The sequence below is a fragment of the Spea bombifrons genome, chromosome 3 (assembly GCF_027358695.1).
Source record: "Spea bombifrons isolate aSpeBom1 chromosome 3, aSpeBom1.2.pri, whole genome shotgun sequence".
In the NCBI taxonomy this organism is placed as follows: domain Eukaryota; kingdom Metazoa; phylum Chordata; class Amphibia; order Anura; family Pelobatidae; genus Spea; species Spea bombifrons.
The window spans coordinates 5079697-5094870 of record NC_071089.1 but is presented as its reverse complement, the minus strand read 5'-3'; the positions used below and the strand labels follow the sequence as shown (position 1 = coordinate 5094870).

The window sequence follows — 15174 nt, the reverse complement described above, 5'->3', positions numbered from 1 at the left end:
CCACAGAATATTTTCCTTTTTTTTATGCTGTTGATTGTTTAGTTTTGGGTTAGCGGGGTAGAATGACTTTTAAGGATATTCTTTTTTTGCTGTACATATGTAATATATTATGCGACACAATAAAAAGGAGGTTGCATTTTTTTCCATTAATTACTTAATACTTAGTAGTTTTTGCTACTAAGTATACTGCATCTGGAAAAAAAAGCCATCCTGAAAAAAATCATCATATCACTTGTGCGGGTGCATTAAAAAGTGAGTCATCATTGAATAAACTAATGCAAAATGCAAAAATGGTTAAGCATGGGGCTAAAAGCATTAGATAGGAAGAGATTAAAAAATTTGCATGCAAAAAGTGCATGAATTATACTCTCACAATGATAAATGATGATTTTTTTCCAGTGTTTGTCTGGTTGTCTTGGTTGTGAGCGCCATCATGTGGCAGGAAGGGGTACTTGCAGAAAAAAATCTAGGTAAAAATATGAAATTTGTTGGACTTTTTTTATTCAGAAATGCATTGCCCAAGAAATTTCTCTCTCTCTTCTGCTCCTCAGAATCCTTCAAATGTACATTTATCTAATCTAAAGAGAGACTTGATTTACTGAGTTGGTGGCGGCTATGTGGAACAGCTTTCCAGCAGAAGAGGATTGAGATCCAAAGGACCTCTGAGATTTGTGCTTGTATTTAATTTAATAAAGTGTTAATTTATATAAGGAATATTTACATGACTGAGGGAGGTGATGGATATGTGGAACAGCCTCTCAGCTAGATACAATTACACACGTATATACGTACACACATTCACTTTCAATCCATGCAGCTGATTATACTCCTCCTCTTATAATTAAGATGTTTTTTCGCATTATTCAAACTATATTCTCTCTCAGTTGGCCCCGGCCCATTCCATGATATCAGGTAATGGTCACCGTGATATTAGGAACTCTGTGTTTTGTCCCTATTCTGAACAAAAAATATTGGGGCCAGAATCCGGCATGTGTAGTGTGACCAAAAATGGCGCCATGAAATATGGGGCTGGTATTTAATAATTCCCAGGGCTGGTTTTAATTCTCTCTCCGACACTGAACATCCCCTTGTAATAAATGCTGACTTTACCAGTACTCTACTGCCGCCTAGTGGGCAATTCGGGTACAACATCAGGGATTGGTTATAACTAGACTTGGGTGCCGGGGGAAAATTTGTTTTCGTGTTCGTTTTTTTGGGGGGGAGGGGAGGGTTCTTCATATGCAAATAAATTTACCCGTTTCCATGTTCATCTAACGTTTTCGTTTTCGGAAATCACAGTTGGTTGCTATGGAAACAAGAAATAAACACATAGAAGAAGTTGAATAGGGAATTCGAGACCAATGGATGGAAGAAAGATGGTCAAAATTAGCTTAGAGTTAAGTACTAAAGTACTGAAAAAAATCCTATTAAATTACTTCACTTTAGAGAGTCTTAGACACCGTGAGAAATGGCAGACTGAGAGCCACCAAGTCTCACACAGGAGCATCTCGCTCAATAAAATGCTCAGATGCAGCACGGCAGCGTCACATAAAGTTTAAATTGCCCTCACTGTATTACCCTCTACCACTTCTGCTGGGATGCTGTTCCACCTATCTACCATTCTCTCAATGAAAACTTCCTGACATTATATGTTAGCATCTTAGAGTCATATCTACAGTGAGGCTTTGGTCAAAATCGTGTTTGCCTGAATCGTTTTACAGTTGAATCCACAGCTCTGTTTGGTGTAGATTTCACGATTTTCCAGTAAAATGTAACCAAATCTGGAGCGGCAAAGGCCACCTGAATCCATGGACACAGGGCTCGGGAATGACCTCACCTAACACTCACTCATTCACTCACCTCGCACTTCCATTCAGAGCTTTCTGAAACAAACCCTGTGAATTAGAAGAACCCGAAGTCATGGATTAAAAAAAACAAACATTTTTTTTAATATATTAATAAAATCAGATGCCTTCAGATTAATATTAATTAGCAAAATACTACAGAAGCAATAATCTTTACACAGGTATACTGTAAATATAAATATATATATAATCAAAAATGATAGCTATATTTCTTAATGCTACTACAGTGAATACTGTTTTAACATTTTAAATACTGGGGTGGTAAAAAAAACATTTTATATCAATAGGAGAGAAAGACAAAGGTCATCATCCTAACTACTGAAAGCTCATTCAATTCATCAAAATGTATTCCAAGTTAGAGATTTAATTGCCTAGGCGTGGAAAAAAAGTCACGACGGACAAGACAGTAAAGCAGTTAAAGAGTTAAAAAAAAAGAAAAGAAAAGATGCAGAGTGAGTGTGAGAGAGCGTGAGAAAAAGCGAGTGAGTGAAAAGGCAATGAAGTGCAAGCAGAAATTTGAAGCTCTCTGCTTAACAATGATCAAAATTTGTCAAATTTGGTTAAAATGTAAATTTGTAAGAATCGGAATGCGCGAGTCTATTAACCGACGCCTATGTGAAGTCCAAAAGGGTTCGTCATCCATCTATGATTCTGGGACTTCTGTAAGAAGACTGCAAGTCCCGACCTCGAGGCGTCTTCCTAAATGGAGAATCTATATGTTCGGCAGTCCACGAGTCCGATGCTGAGCCGCCTTCCCGCTTCCAGCGAGTTTCCTGTAGAAACGTCATTTCCGGAGCCTCTCACCGTAGGAAAGTAGGGATTTTGTAGCAAATCAGCTTTGCAGGGCAAGGAGCTCGTTAAAACGCGATGTCCGTGGCAAGGGTTTGAGACAACGAGGCAGAGGTAGTTTTAGAACGTTGTGTGGATAGTCACGTGGATGAAGGGTCTTCAGGATCCTTCTCATAGCTAAGGTAGATAGGGTGGCTGCGGAATTGCCCACCAGATAGTAATAGATGTCTTTCCCTAGTATGGGCGCCCATGATTCTGGATCATGCTGCAGACAGGGCTTCATTCCAAAGTCCAAGCGGTGAGAAAACCACAGCAGATACTCTAAACACTGGCTTTTGGATTCCATGTTGTCCTCCGATGTCCATATCTGCCCCAGAATTACATCCAGCGCTGTCTGGCCCATGCCGTCTTTGACCTGTGGAGATGCCCCCGAGGCTAAAAGGATGAGCACCTGGTCGGGTCCTCCCAGCTCACACGCCAGGTGCAGAGGGGTCTTCCTGCAGTGCGAATGGTTGAGTTTCTCCACATAGGTATCAGCATTGGTTATGCTCTGGACGACCTTAATTATTGAGATTAAAATGTCCTTCCTGTCAAGAGAAACAGCCAGAGCCAGGTGATAAGACCTAGGAGGGTTCATGTAACCTTTCAGCCATGACACATCCAACGCCTCCTCTTTAAAGCGTGACAGCAGGTACCGGGCGTACAGCGTGTGGTCGTGGATTATGGCGTGACTGAGAGCCTTCGACGGGGAGATGTACCAGTCCTCCTCATCCTCTTCCCAGTAGTAATACGGCAGAGCTCTCAATTCCTCCAGCCTTTCAGCGTCTTCTTTGTTTTCCACCGCTTGGTGAAACATTGTTGTCGCAGAGAAGGAAGCAACAATGGCGGAAGAATCCGGTTTCAAGCAGGGACACAAAATGTGTCTCTACCATACCGGGGGCTCTTTGTGTGGTTTGACAAGGATGCAGGGAGCTGTCCGGCTCAGACGGAGCTGGGAAATTGATCTTAATTGCCTTCCCTTGGGGACTTTGTAATATCTCCTGCCACATTCTGTATATTTACATCCTATAATATATTATATATAATATTACATCCTATAATATATTCTGTATTATATAGAAAAACATTTATATATAAATATATAAATATTTTTTATATTTTTTTTAATATATATATATATATATATACTGATTTTTATTTATTTATAATGGTTTAAATGTTCTAAAACATTAACATTCTATTGCCATGAAATCGATTCTTTTTTATTTGTTTAGTTTGTTTCCTCCCCCTGATGCCCCTCTTTTCAAGGTGCTGCGGATGTTCGCTGGGTATCGGTGCTATAAAGCCCTAAAAGCATGGCAAGCGCAACAACATTCTTGTCCCAAACGCATTAACACCGGGTATGCACGAAAGAGGCACATAAAGGATCCAGTCATTAGGGATGTGATGATAGTGTTAGCTATGGGTTAAATCTTCCAAATAAAATGACTAAAGTCTCCCAAGCACACAAAGTATCACGGTAGAATCCCAGGTTTTAAAACTTGCATCCATGTTCAGCCAGTCCCGTTTTATGCGCATGGTGCCAATGTATTAGGGTTGCCATATCAGCATTTTCTCTCTCCAAATATTTAATTTTTACATGTTGCTGACCTCCGCTTATCAAATGCTTCCCTGCCTTATGGACACTGTATAAACATGATTAAATTTATTAACTTCCTTGAGCGTGTTTATGCCTCAAACTAAATGTGCTCTGGAAAAACGCTGATATGGCAACCATACAATGTAGCCAATGAGTATTTTTTATTGTTCACATCTTATTTCCCCCCCCCACTAGATTTTGACATTTTGCTGGTGCATTAACGACAAATTTTCTTACATATACTGAGCTGCCAAACCCCGGCCAAGCAGCTCGAGCCTTCAGGAAGGATTATTACTCTCTCAGAGTAATCAATGATTAATGTCCTTTGCCGTGGTTACTCAGAATAACGGAGTCAGCAGCTTGTCACGGAACAATCGAACCAGAATAACAAGAAAAGAAGTGCATGCCCTCTGTCCCTCGTTGAAAAATTAGCCTGGTTTTTCATTGGGGTATTAATCCTTCCCGCGGTATTATACAATTATTATTAAATTATTATTTATATAATATACGATTAAATACGATTAATATACGATTAAATTATTATTACCGTATAATATATAATATAAATTATATATTATACGATTACATTATTATTACCGTATTTGCTCTTAAATTGGAGGTTGTCTTCTAATCAGACCTCAAGTAGAGGTCTGACTACAAGACTAAGATCCAGATCCCCCCGCAGCGCTGCAGGGGAACTGGATCCTCCTCGTCTGCGCGCACGATGCGGGCAGACAACCTCCGCTGCTCTATGAAGGAGCGCCGTCCTTCCGGTGCTCAACCATAGAAGCCCCGGCGAAAGTCCCAGATAGCAGCAGAGGTTGTCTGCGCACATTGCACAGACGTCCACCGGCTGCCCCACTAGACACCAGGGAGTCTGGATCACAGGGAGTCTAGGGATGCATCGGTAAGTCGGGGGGGGGGGCATATAGGGGGCATAACTCATATCGGGGGGACAGAGTGGCATTTGGAGGGATATAAGACAAATCTGGGGGGCAGAGTGGCATATAGGGGGTATAACTCATATCAGGGGGGACAGAGTGGCATTTGGGGGGGGATATAAGGCAAATCTGGGGGGCAGAGTGGTTATAGGGGGTATAAGGCATATCAGGGGGGCAGAGTGGCATATAGGGGGGAATAAGGCGTATCTGGGGGCCAGAGTAGCATAATTGGGGGGACAAATAAAAGGAAATAAAAACAAAAAATACATTTTTCTCAATCATAGTTTTTATTAAATATGAAAAAAATAGTTTATATGTGAATTAGTATTTACTAATAAAACTTTTTTTCTCATAGGACAGCCTTATATTCAGGCTTTTTCTTTTTTTCTAAACTAATATTCAAATTGCAGGGGGTCGTCGAGCCAATACGGTATTTATTCTTTTATATCGATATCGCCATCATATTCCGCAGCGATGTACAATGGGAAAAACAGGACAATACGAGTTATATAAAAACCTCGAGGCTGCGGCTGATCGTTTATGTGCAAGGCATTGTAGTCTTCATGAAATTTGAGGAGTCCCTCTTCGCCACCAGTCCAGATGATTCGTATATCGTCGATGCAGCGGAGGTATCCCAGCGGTTTGGTGTGGCAGGTGGAGATGTTGTCCTCCTCCAGTTTGGCCTTGAACAGATTGGCATATTGTGGAGCCATTCGTGTGCCATTCGTGTGCCCGCAACGGCCCCCATTTTTAAGGATTTTTTCAACCCAGCCAGAAATATTTTCTGTAAGGGTTCCGACTCCTGAAATTATGGGTCTTCCGGGGTTTCCCTCTTTGTGTATTTTGGGGAGCATGTAGAAGGAGCCCACTTTGGGGTCAGTTGGCCCCAAGCCTTCCACCTGTTGCCTGATTTTGCCTTTTATGTTTTAGTGTAGGTGTTTGTGGGGTCCTCCTGAGGTTGGACATGGTGTCTGTCATCAGAGGGTTGTCTGTGTGCCTTCTTTTATGTAATCATCAGTGTCCATAATAACCACAGCACCCCCCTTGTCTGCTGGTTTAATTGTAATCAGAGCCGGCCTTAAGTGTTCTCGCGCCCTGTGCGGACTACTCCTCTGGCGCCCCCCATCCCCAAAAAAAGAAAGGAAAAAAATATCCTCCCTCTGCCCCTTCTCACTGCCTTCCCCCCTTTGCCCCTTCTCACTGCCTCTGCCCCTTATCACTATCTACCCCCTTTGCCCCTTATCACTATCTACCCCCCTGCCCCTTATCACTATATCATAGAGGATGTTAAATTAAGTTACAAAAAAAACAAACAATGTTATAATTTAAGTCCCGGACGGTGCCCCTGTTGCCATGGCGCCCTGTGCGGCCGCACAGGTCGCACACCCCTAAGGCCGGCCCTGATTGTAATGTCTTGATTGTTCTTAAGTGATCTAATGGCCTTCTGCTCCTTCGTAGTTAGGTTGGCAGTCTGTTTGGTTTGTTTCTCCATGGAGGGTGATCGTTACTACGGAGATTAAGAAGACTGATGGGTATTCGGGACCCCCAGCCTCCACAGTTTACCCGGAGATAAAACGCCCTCCTGAATTTGTAGTCACTTCAGGGATCAAAACATTCTGGGCCCAGAAATCAGTGAGAGGAAAAGTAAAGGTTTTGTGTTATTTACTCTGTTTAAATCTGCGTATTTTATTAAAAAGGATGAGTGGCGCTAAATTGTGGCTTCAGGCGCCCCGTGTATGATGACATCACATACGATTCTATCCTATATTATCTGCCGAGCACTGATGTCATCTTTATCCGGTACACATGGATGCCGAGGAGTTAAGATTCTGTCTATTTTATCTATTTCCAGAAAAAGGCCCAAAATCCTCAGCACCAGGCCCATGACGCTCGTAATCCGGCCCAAAAGATTCTAAGAAGTGCTTTTTTTAATCTCATGGACAAAATGTGAGAAAATAACGTATATATCATACTATCGCTTCATAAACACGTACCGAGTACGCTGCATATATAGTCTGAAGAAAATATGCTTATAAAATGTTTTTTTTTACCATTTGCCAATTAAAAAAAACGTCCCAGGATTTCATTTTAAAAATCTGGTCAAGACACCATGCGGTTACCATGGCAACCCATAAGCGCACAAACATATGTAAGTGTTCAGCTGTTGCCTTGGATACCTGTCTGGATTGATGCCCGTGAAGGATAGCTCAGGAACAGAGGCATAACTACAGGGGTTGCCGGGGTTGCCAGGGTGACCCGGCCAACCACGTGTTCCTGTCTTCTTTGTGTAAGTGTGTTTACATATCTGCACACGAGGGGGGGGCCGCATCCGCCATGTTTTCCAGGACACACATAATATTTACATATTGCCGGCCAGCCCAAATAAAGTGCTGCCCTGCAGTATGTGGGATGTATAGACTTGTGGAAGGGAACCAATTAGTCAGATATACATCCTCCATAATGCAGGGCAGCATTTTATCTGGGCTGGATGGCGATATGTAAATGTGTCCTGGAAAACATGGATGTGGTCACCATAATGTGCACCAGAGAGGGGGTCAATGATGGCGCAGACAAGCTGTTTGGGGGCAAATATGGCACAAATAAGATGTTTAGGGATTAGGATGGTACTGATAAGCTGCTTGGGGACAAAGGTGGCACTGTGAGACATGTTGCTTTCTGACCCCGGGGCCCTGTGCTTTCTAGTTACTCCCCTAGTCAGGAAAATGTATTGAAGGCTCTCTGGTTTTCCTTAAGTTTATTCAAAGGGGTTATTAAAGCCACAGGGGGTATTTACCATCCAGATCATGAAATACTTTTTGTTATGTTATCAACCCCTAAAGTTATTGATCAGTGATACATAACTATACCTGGGGACTTTCTAAATGAGCGGACCCTGAGACACTTGAAATATTAACCCTTTAATCAGTGATGTACTTGGGGGGGCCTGATGACACAGAGGTCCCAAGTCTCCCGGGAAGCCCCTCTCTCTCAGCGTCTCCCTACCTTCTCCACCGATCGCTTCCGTGTCCTGGTCTACTTTCCTGCAGCTCCACTTATTCTCTTTTCTTTGTATGAGTCAGTGAGAAAGTATGAGTAAGAGTGAGTGAGAGTGTGAGTGAGAATGTGTGAGTATGAGTAAGAGTAAGTCAGAGTGTGAAAGTATGAGTGAGAGTGTGGGAGAGAATGTGAGAGCATGAGTAAGAGTGAGTGAGAGTGTGGGTGCTTTTACAATTTAAAGTATTTGGGGGGTGCCAAATCTAGGATCTGCCCCAGGTGCCAGATACTCTGGGTATGCCCCTGCCTTTAATAGCCCGTTGTGAATATTCTATGTAGCAACTTGCCAAATTTGTGACCCAAATTGGTCTAATCTTGGAAACCGTGACTTGTCACTATTTAAAGATACACTTAACGGAGTCACCTGTATTCAAGCAGGGATATCAACCATAACATATTGGGAGCAAAAACACCAACTGGGAGTCTTACATATGATCACAGCGGTGTGGAAGAGGAAGGAGTCAGCTCCAGACTGTGAATGCTTACTAGACTTGTGTTCATCTTCGTGAAAAAAAAAACCTTCGTATTCCACGAATATTCCCCCGTTCCCGTGCTGGCATCAACCAATGATGGGCAGCCGCTCTTCATTGGTTAGTGCCTTTGGAGCCCCCATGGCGGCGACCTATAGAGTCGATCTTATGGACCTTTAACTCCTGACGCTGAAGACATTGGTCTCCCCAGTCCAAGTTGCTCTGAGGTGTAACTAGTCCGGCTTTTTGCCGCAGGGACTAAAATCCCCGTTCCTCCGCGGCCAAGCTGCTCAGGGCCGTTGTCTCAGACTCAGACAGCCACTCAGAGACACTTGGCTTGAAAAGAACAGGGATTTTAGTCCCCCTGGCAAAGGGCAGGCCAACATACACCTCGGAGCAACTTGGACTGGATTTAAATTTTAAAGGTCTATAAGAACGACTCTAATGGTCGTCAGCAGGGGCCTCCTCTAGCATCAACCAATGAAGGGCATTTTCATGTTCTCCCGCATACGAATGCACAAGTCTAATGCTTACACCCCATGGTTTGTGCCACCCCTGGCAGATACCCCTGGCAGATACCCCTGGCAGATACCCATCCAGCAATGGACAAAAAAAAACCATTACAAACCCTGTTGTTTATTTACACTTTATTTGTATCTGTTTAGTTTGATACACATGGCAGTCAGCGGATTTTAATTGGCACAGTTGCCCTGGAGGTAATACTTGATTATTATTTTTAAATTAAATGAAATTGCGCCACCTATAGGTCGGCAGTGCCCATGCACCATGAATACAGCCCATGATGTAACAATGACGTTCCATAGACATTTATCTTTTTCCATAGCTCCCTGCCATATAATGCCAGATCCATTTTAATTTGATTAAAAATCCAATATTACTTTATGGAGTTTCCCTATCAGAGTGATATCTGATTTGATTTGCCAGTTATGTATTTTTTTTCTTGCTTTCTATAGAAATTAGCAAATTTGGTAAAGCTGATACCTTCACTAGTTAACAGAAGAATAAAGATTGCAAGCTTTTGAGCTCTGCATCCGCTTGCAATAAATTATACTTCTAATAGCCAATAAAGGTATCACCTTTCCCAATTTGCTCTCGTTCTTTCTGCTGCTAACACAGTCTATACCTTTATATAAGGGACGCCATGCCATGTGTGCATATAAGGAACACCGCGCATGCACGCTCGCACTCTCTCCCCCTTCATGTGTACTATACATACAGAATTGTTGTCATAGACATGCACATAATCAGAACATACAGTCATAAGTTAATATGTTATAAAAGCAGTGCCCAGTTCAGTTTTAAATACCCTTTTTTTTTAAATAATAAAATAATTATTGCCCCTCCCCCACCCTTACATGTTACAGGCTACGTAATAAAACATATTTGCCATATTCAGAAATATACAGGTATATATTCTCGCAGGGGGTCACATAAAATGATTTATGACACCGCTGTTGGTCATCCAAGCAGTACGACTCCTTTCGCGTTAGTCCAGCGGCCTAATGAGCATGATAGGAGTTAGACACATCTATACGCTCTTAACATACAAATTTGTGATGAATTCTCAGATTTTATGGCATTATTTTAAAAAAAAAACAGACAGTTATCAGTTAACAGGGCCAGCCTTAGGGTCTCTGACAACTAGGCGCTCCCTCCCCCTCCCCCACTGCTTACTGGAGTGCTTTTAGCAATGCAAGCAATCTGACACATTGATCTGACTCTCTAGGGCTCCCCCTAGTGTTAGCACCACTCATAGGCGAAGACGCCTCTCATGCGCACACAACCCTCTGTCTATTCCCTCTTCTGAAGCTCCATGATACGGACCCCACCCTTACACTGACATCAATCAATAGCATGTCCGCGTGGGCCGATCCGTGTCTGCAGAGAAAGTGACCTTGTATAAAACCAATCTGATTAAAATATGTATTTTTTTATTATTATTCTTCTTTTCCGTTTAGAATTAACAAAGAGCAGGACTGACCCCAGGATCTGACTTCTAGCGTGACCCTGGCAGTGGCTTTAACGCTTGCGGGATGGGAAGGGCTTTGATGCTCTTTGGGAAATGAGAAGGTTGCAGGCACTGCAGAATGGTTTGCATGGCCCGTAGATACAATGTAGCCGGTTTATTCCCCACCAGGTAGTTGAATTTGTCCTCTCCGAGCAAGGGAGCCCAAAATTCGGGATTCTCCTGCAGGATCTTTCTCATCTTGAAATTCAAGGATGGTGAAAACAGGAGGAGGTAATCCAGGCAGAGCTTTTTGGAGACCACGTTGACCTTTGAACTCCACAGCTGCTCCAGGATTATATCCAAAGGGGTTTCCCCTTTACGGTCCAAGATCCTCGGGGAAGCCCCGTTGCCCAGGAGGATTAAGACGGTCTCGGCGCTCAGCAGTTCGCACGCCAAGTGTAGCGGGGTTTTCCCATCCGAAAGATGAAAGCAGCTGGCTCTGTTGATGTAGGACTGAAGACTAGGTAGCTTATGGACCATCTTTATGATCATAATCAAAATATCTCTTCTGTCGTAGGTAACGGCCAGAGCCAGGTGGGGGGCAGAAGGAGGGCAGCAGCAGAATTTGATCCCCGGGACCTTCAGCGCCTCCTCCGGGAAGTGAGATAGCAAATACTTGGCGTACCGTAGGTGATTATGGACCACGGCGTACATGAGAGCATCCGACGGCGAGTAGCATCGCAGGCTCGCGTCTTCTTCCCAGTGGAAATATTCCATTGTCCTCATTTCCTCCAATTTCCAGACGGGTTCCTGGTCCCTGACCGCCTGGTAGAACATATAGGAATAGAACCTGCACTGCTCATCTTGCAAGCTGACCTGGTTGCTGCACATGTCTTCCGCACGGACAAGGGTGGAACAAAAGGGCAATTAACGTCTCCCGCAGTGCTCCGACAAGCAGCGCTCTAGTGTCTGGCCATCACACGGCGATCGCATGGGGAAAAGACAAGCATCCTCTTACGCCACCATTGCAGCAGGTCTGTCTCGCAGAGCAAGCTTCCTGCCTGCGTTTAACCCTTGCGGTGCCGTATCCCTCCGAGTTCCTTCGGTGCGTCCATTCGCCTGGCGGTGGAGCGTGATCCCTATTGAAAGCAGACGGGTCATCTCAGAGGATTAAATAAACTGGGTAAGAAGAAAAAAAAAAAGGGGGCAACGGTTCTATGAATCCCCCCCCCCCCCCGGTGTGACGGTTTCCTGCAGGGGTTGGATGCTTCTCCTGCGGTGCTGCTTCATGCATTGATGATGTCAGGGGGGGGGTTACGGTGTCATTCACAGCTCAGCTAAAACAAAGAGTCTCATTAGGATAAGAGATGTATCTCAATGTATCCAGATCGCTTTAAGCTGTCTCTCCTTTGGATGTTACGCCACAGATAGAACCCTAATGTGATGAACGGCTTGCAGCATAGAAATGATCAGAAACGACTAAAGGATCTTAATATGTAGAAACTGGGGGGGGGAGAAGGTGGGGGAGAGACATTTAAATAATAAAGGGGATTAAACAAAGGAGGGGAGTTTATTTCAAAGGAGGAGAAAAAGGAGAGACCAGAATTTAACACTAGAGGGTTAGAGGCAGATGGAATGGAAGGAAAATTTACTTTACTGAGAAGGGTGGTAGATATGTGGAGCAGCTGCCCAGCAGAAGTGGTAGAGGCTAATACAGTGAGGGGATTTAAACATGCATGGGATAGACATACGGCTCCTGAATCTAAGACGAGACCAACGACTGATTAAGGTTTGAGTCTTTACAGCAGGAGAAACAGGCAGAGTAGACGGGGGCCGAATGGGGCCGATCTGGCGGCAGGTTCTATGTTTCTATATAAGAAAAGGTTATTGTACAAAAATTGCGCAACAGTAAAATCTCGATAGGATGAGCTGGAAGAAGACGTTGTGTACGGTATATTGAGTTTATTGAAGATACACAATGAATCGGTGACGGATACAACTCCGGTCGTCGGCAAAATGAAATCAGGATGGAGAGACGCGTCCGACGGGGATCGGTGTATGGGAGGCGAATTCTACCTTTCTTTTGGCAATAAATTCATACAGATCAGACAACCCTGGGGTTCATTCTTTATAACCTGAGACACAACAGTTCAACTCCCTGGCTTCCCTTTGGACCATCTCTAGATCTATCCCAATGAGCTTCCTTTGTGGAAAGGGCAGTTCTGCCCCCCCCCCATAAAAGTATAAATTATCGACTTCACGATTTTTAGCTTAAATTAATTTATTAAAACAAACAGTTTTAATAGTATTTGTTTCTATCCTGGCGTTCTCATCCCCCCGCACCTTATAAAGACTGTACAGAAGTATACTATCAGCACATAGTCAACCTCATATATACAGTTTCAGAAGCATAGACAGACTGACGCAGATAGCAGACGCACAGACAGAGGGGACGCTCGCAGAGGACAGTGCAAACTCACAGAGGGGGGCGCTTCTTTATGTACCAAGGAGGCGGGGAATGGTGGTTTTCCAAGTTGGTGATTGGATGTTGCCTATTTGCTAAGATTGGATCTCAGTATTTGAATAGGAGGAGGTGAATTGGGTGATAGGAAGGGGGGGAGAGAAATGGTTTTGGAGACAGGTGGGAAAGGAGAGAAGGAGAAGAGTCACTGGATCTCATGAACCTTCACAGACCCACGCGTGGGATTTCCCAACGGGAACCTAGAGGTGGCAAATCTAACCTTCTGGTCTCTACCCGCGGCCTGCGTTGGATAGACCAATGTCGGTCACCACATCTGGCAGTTTAAACAGTTAAACAGAGTCCCGCCCCCTGAGCTCAGGGAGCCAATCCGAACTCAGCATTGCTTAAACTGTATGTGGCAGGTGCCTAATGGAGGAAAGCTCATTGTACTTGGTTTACTGACCCATATAGAAAAATAAGGAATTATCGCCTCCTTAATATTACGCCTGTTTTGGTTGTCATTCCTCTACCTTCTCCTCCTCCATCCTTACAAAGGCTGTCTGGACCAGCAACAATCAGCAGCTCAACAACCTGTGAAAGATAACTTAATGGGGAGGAATAATCATGTGGGTTCCGAGAGCCGGGAGTTAAGACGGGCGCTTTCATAGTATACATATAACATGGGTTTCTAATACATATTGATTGTGTATGTAGTGTATCAGTAAACACTTTCTCATTTGTTTATATTGGGTATAGAACACAGTGTGGGATTTGGGGAACTGACGGATGCGCTTCAATTCACCCGAAGCGTGTTATGTGTCTGGGTTGCCCTCTCGCTGGCTCCTTCTTGGCCAAAATAAATCCATTCGAGAGTTAAAGGAGTATTTTAATAATATTTCTGTCTCAGGAGGTAATGGAGGACCCAGTTTCTCCTTTTTACAAGAAGCTTTGTTTCATAGAAAAATAGAACTTGACGGCATAAGAACCTTTCTGCCCGTCTAGTTGGCCCCAAGTCCCTCCATGTTCTCTCACATTCCATGAATAGACCAAATAAGACAATTAAGCGGAATATTGTCGGCTAAATGATGTTCCATGAGTGTACAGACCACCAATAAGGCGTTATGATGTGGGCGGTACCTATAGAGCTAACGAATACTGCGTCGCATAGAAATCTATGTAACGTGGGCTGCCTTACTGCGCCACCTAGTGGCTCCCACGATCATTGCAACTGCAGCTACTTAAGTGAGATGTACTGCAGTCTCCTCCTGTCTGATGGCAGACGTGTAAACGAGTATAAATACTCACAGTAATAGATCAGAAATTCATAAAGCTCAGCGATAGAAATAATGATTTGGAATGTTGAAGTCCTTATAGTTAGTGTGATAGGTGTCGAGAAAAATTGCAGCAATTATCCGCCCGTTTGTTCATTTATATCACGAGCATTATATGCATTCCTGGGAATTCTCAGGATTTTTTTGCCCCAATTTCAGGGTGAATGGGGTAGATTCTCATGGTCGCGCAGTCTGAAGCTGACACCTTCCCATACACTGCATATTAAACACGGAAAGGACATTTTTTTTTTCCGGTACAAAATTATTATACACAGTTATGTTTGTTTGTTGTTTAAGCATAGAAACATAGAACGCGTCGGCAGATAATAACCGTTTGGCCCATCTATCCTGCGTAGTCTGCCAACTCTTCTACATTACTAAACTTTTTACAACATTATTAAAAGTAAAGAGAGACATACGAAGAAAGTAGAAAATAACTAACTTTCCTCTTATCGGCTTCAAAGAGTTTTCAAGAGAAGCAGCTATGATTGTCCGCTATTGATTTCATGGGATAATAAGAGTTAAAAGGAATTCTCTCACTCATTCATTGTTACATAGTTACATAGTTCGTAGGGTTGAAAAAAGACCTAAGTCCATCAAGTTCAACCCTTCTACCTTACCTTCCTATTCTTGATCCAAAAGAAGGCAAAGAAAC

The 15174-nt window shown here is 43.5% G+C and overlaps 2 protein-coding genes across 2 annotated transcripts; both read right to left on the bottom strand.

Annotated features, from left to right (window-relative positions):
• Window positions 1-2569: 2569 nt before the first annotated feature.
• LOC128484676 (ankyrin repeat domain-containing protein 9-like) lies at window positions 2570-3546 on the bottom strand. The gene has a single exon (XM_053461148.1). The coding sequence runs from the start codon at window positions 3508-3510 to the stop codon at window positions 2698-2700; it is 813 nt and encodes a 270-aa protein (XP_053317123.1). The 5' UTR covers window positions 3511-3546; the 3' UTR covers window positions 2570-2697.
• A 7229-nt stretch (window positions 3547-10775) lies between these two features.
• On the bottom strand, window positions 10776-11624 carry LOC128483060 (ankyrin repeat domain-containing protein 9-like). Its single transcript, XM_053459100.1, has one exon. The coding sequence runs from the start codon at window positions 11616-11618 to the stop codon at window positions 10776-10778; it is 843 nt and encodes a 280-aa protein (XP_053315075.1). The 5' UTR covers window positions 11619-11624.
• Window positions 11625-15174: the final 3550 nt, after the last annotated feature.

Bases quoted from the DNA above. Each gene is read 5' to 3' on its own strand.
- LOC128483060 (XM_053459100.1), bottom strand. From the start codon at position 11,618: ATGTGCAGCAACCAGGTCAGCTTGCAAGATGAGCAGTGCAGGTTCTAT.
- LOC128484676 (XM_053461148.1), bottom strand. From the start codon at position 3,510: ATGTTTCACCAAGCGGTGGAAAACAAAGAAGACGCTGAAAGGCTGGAG.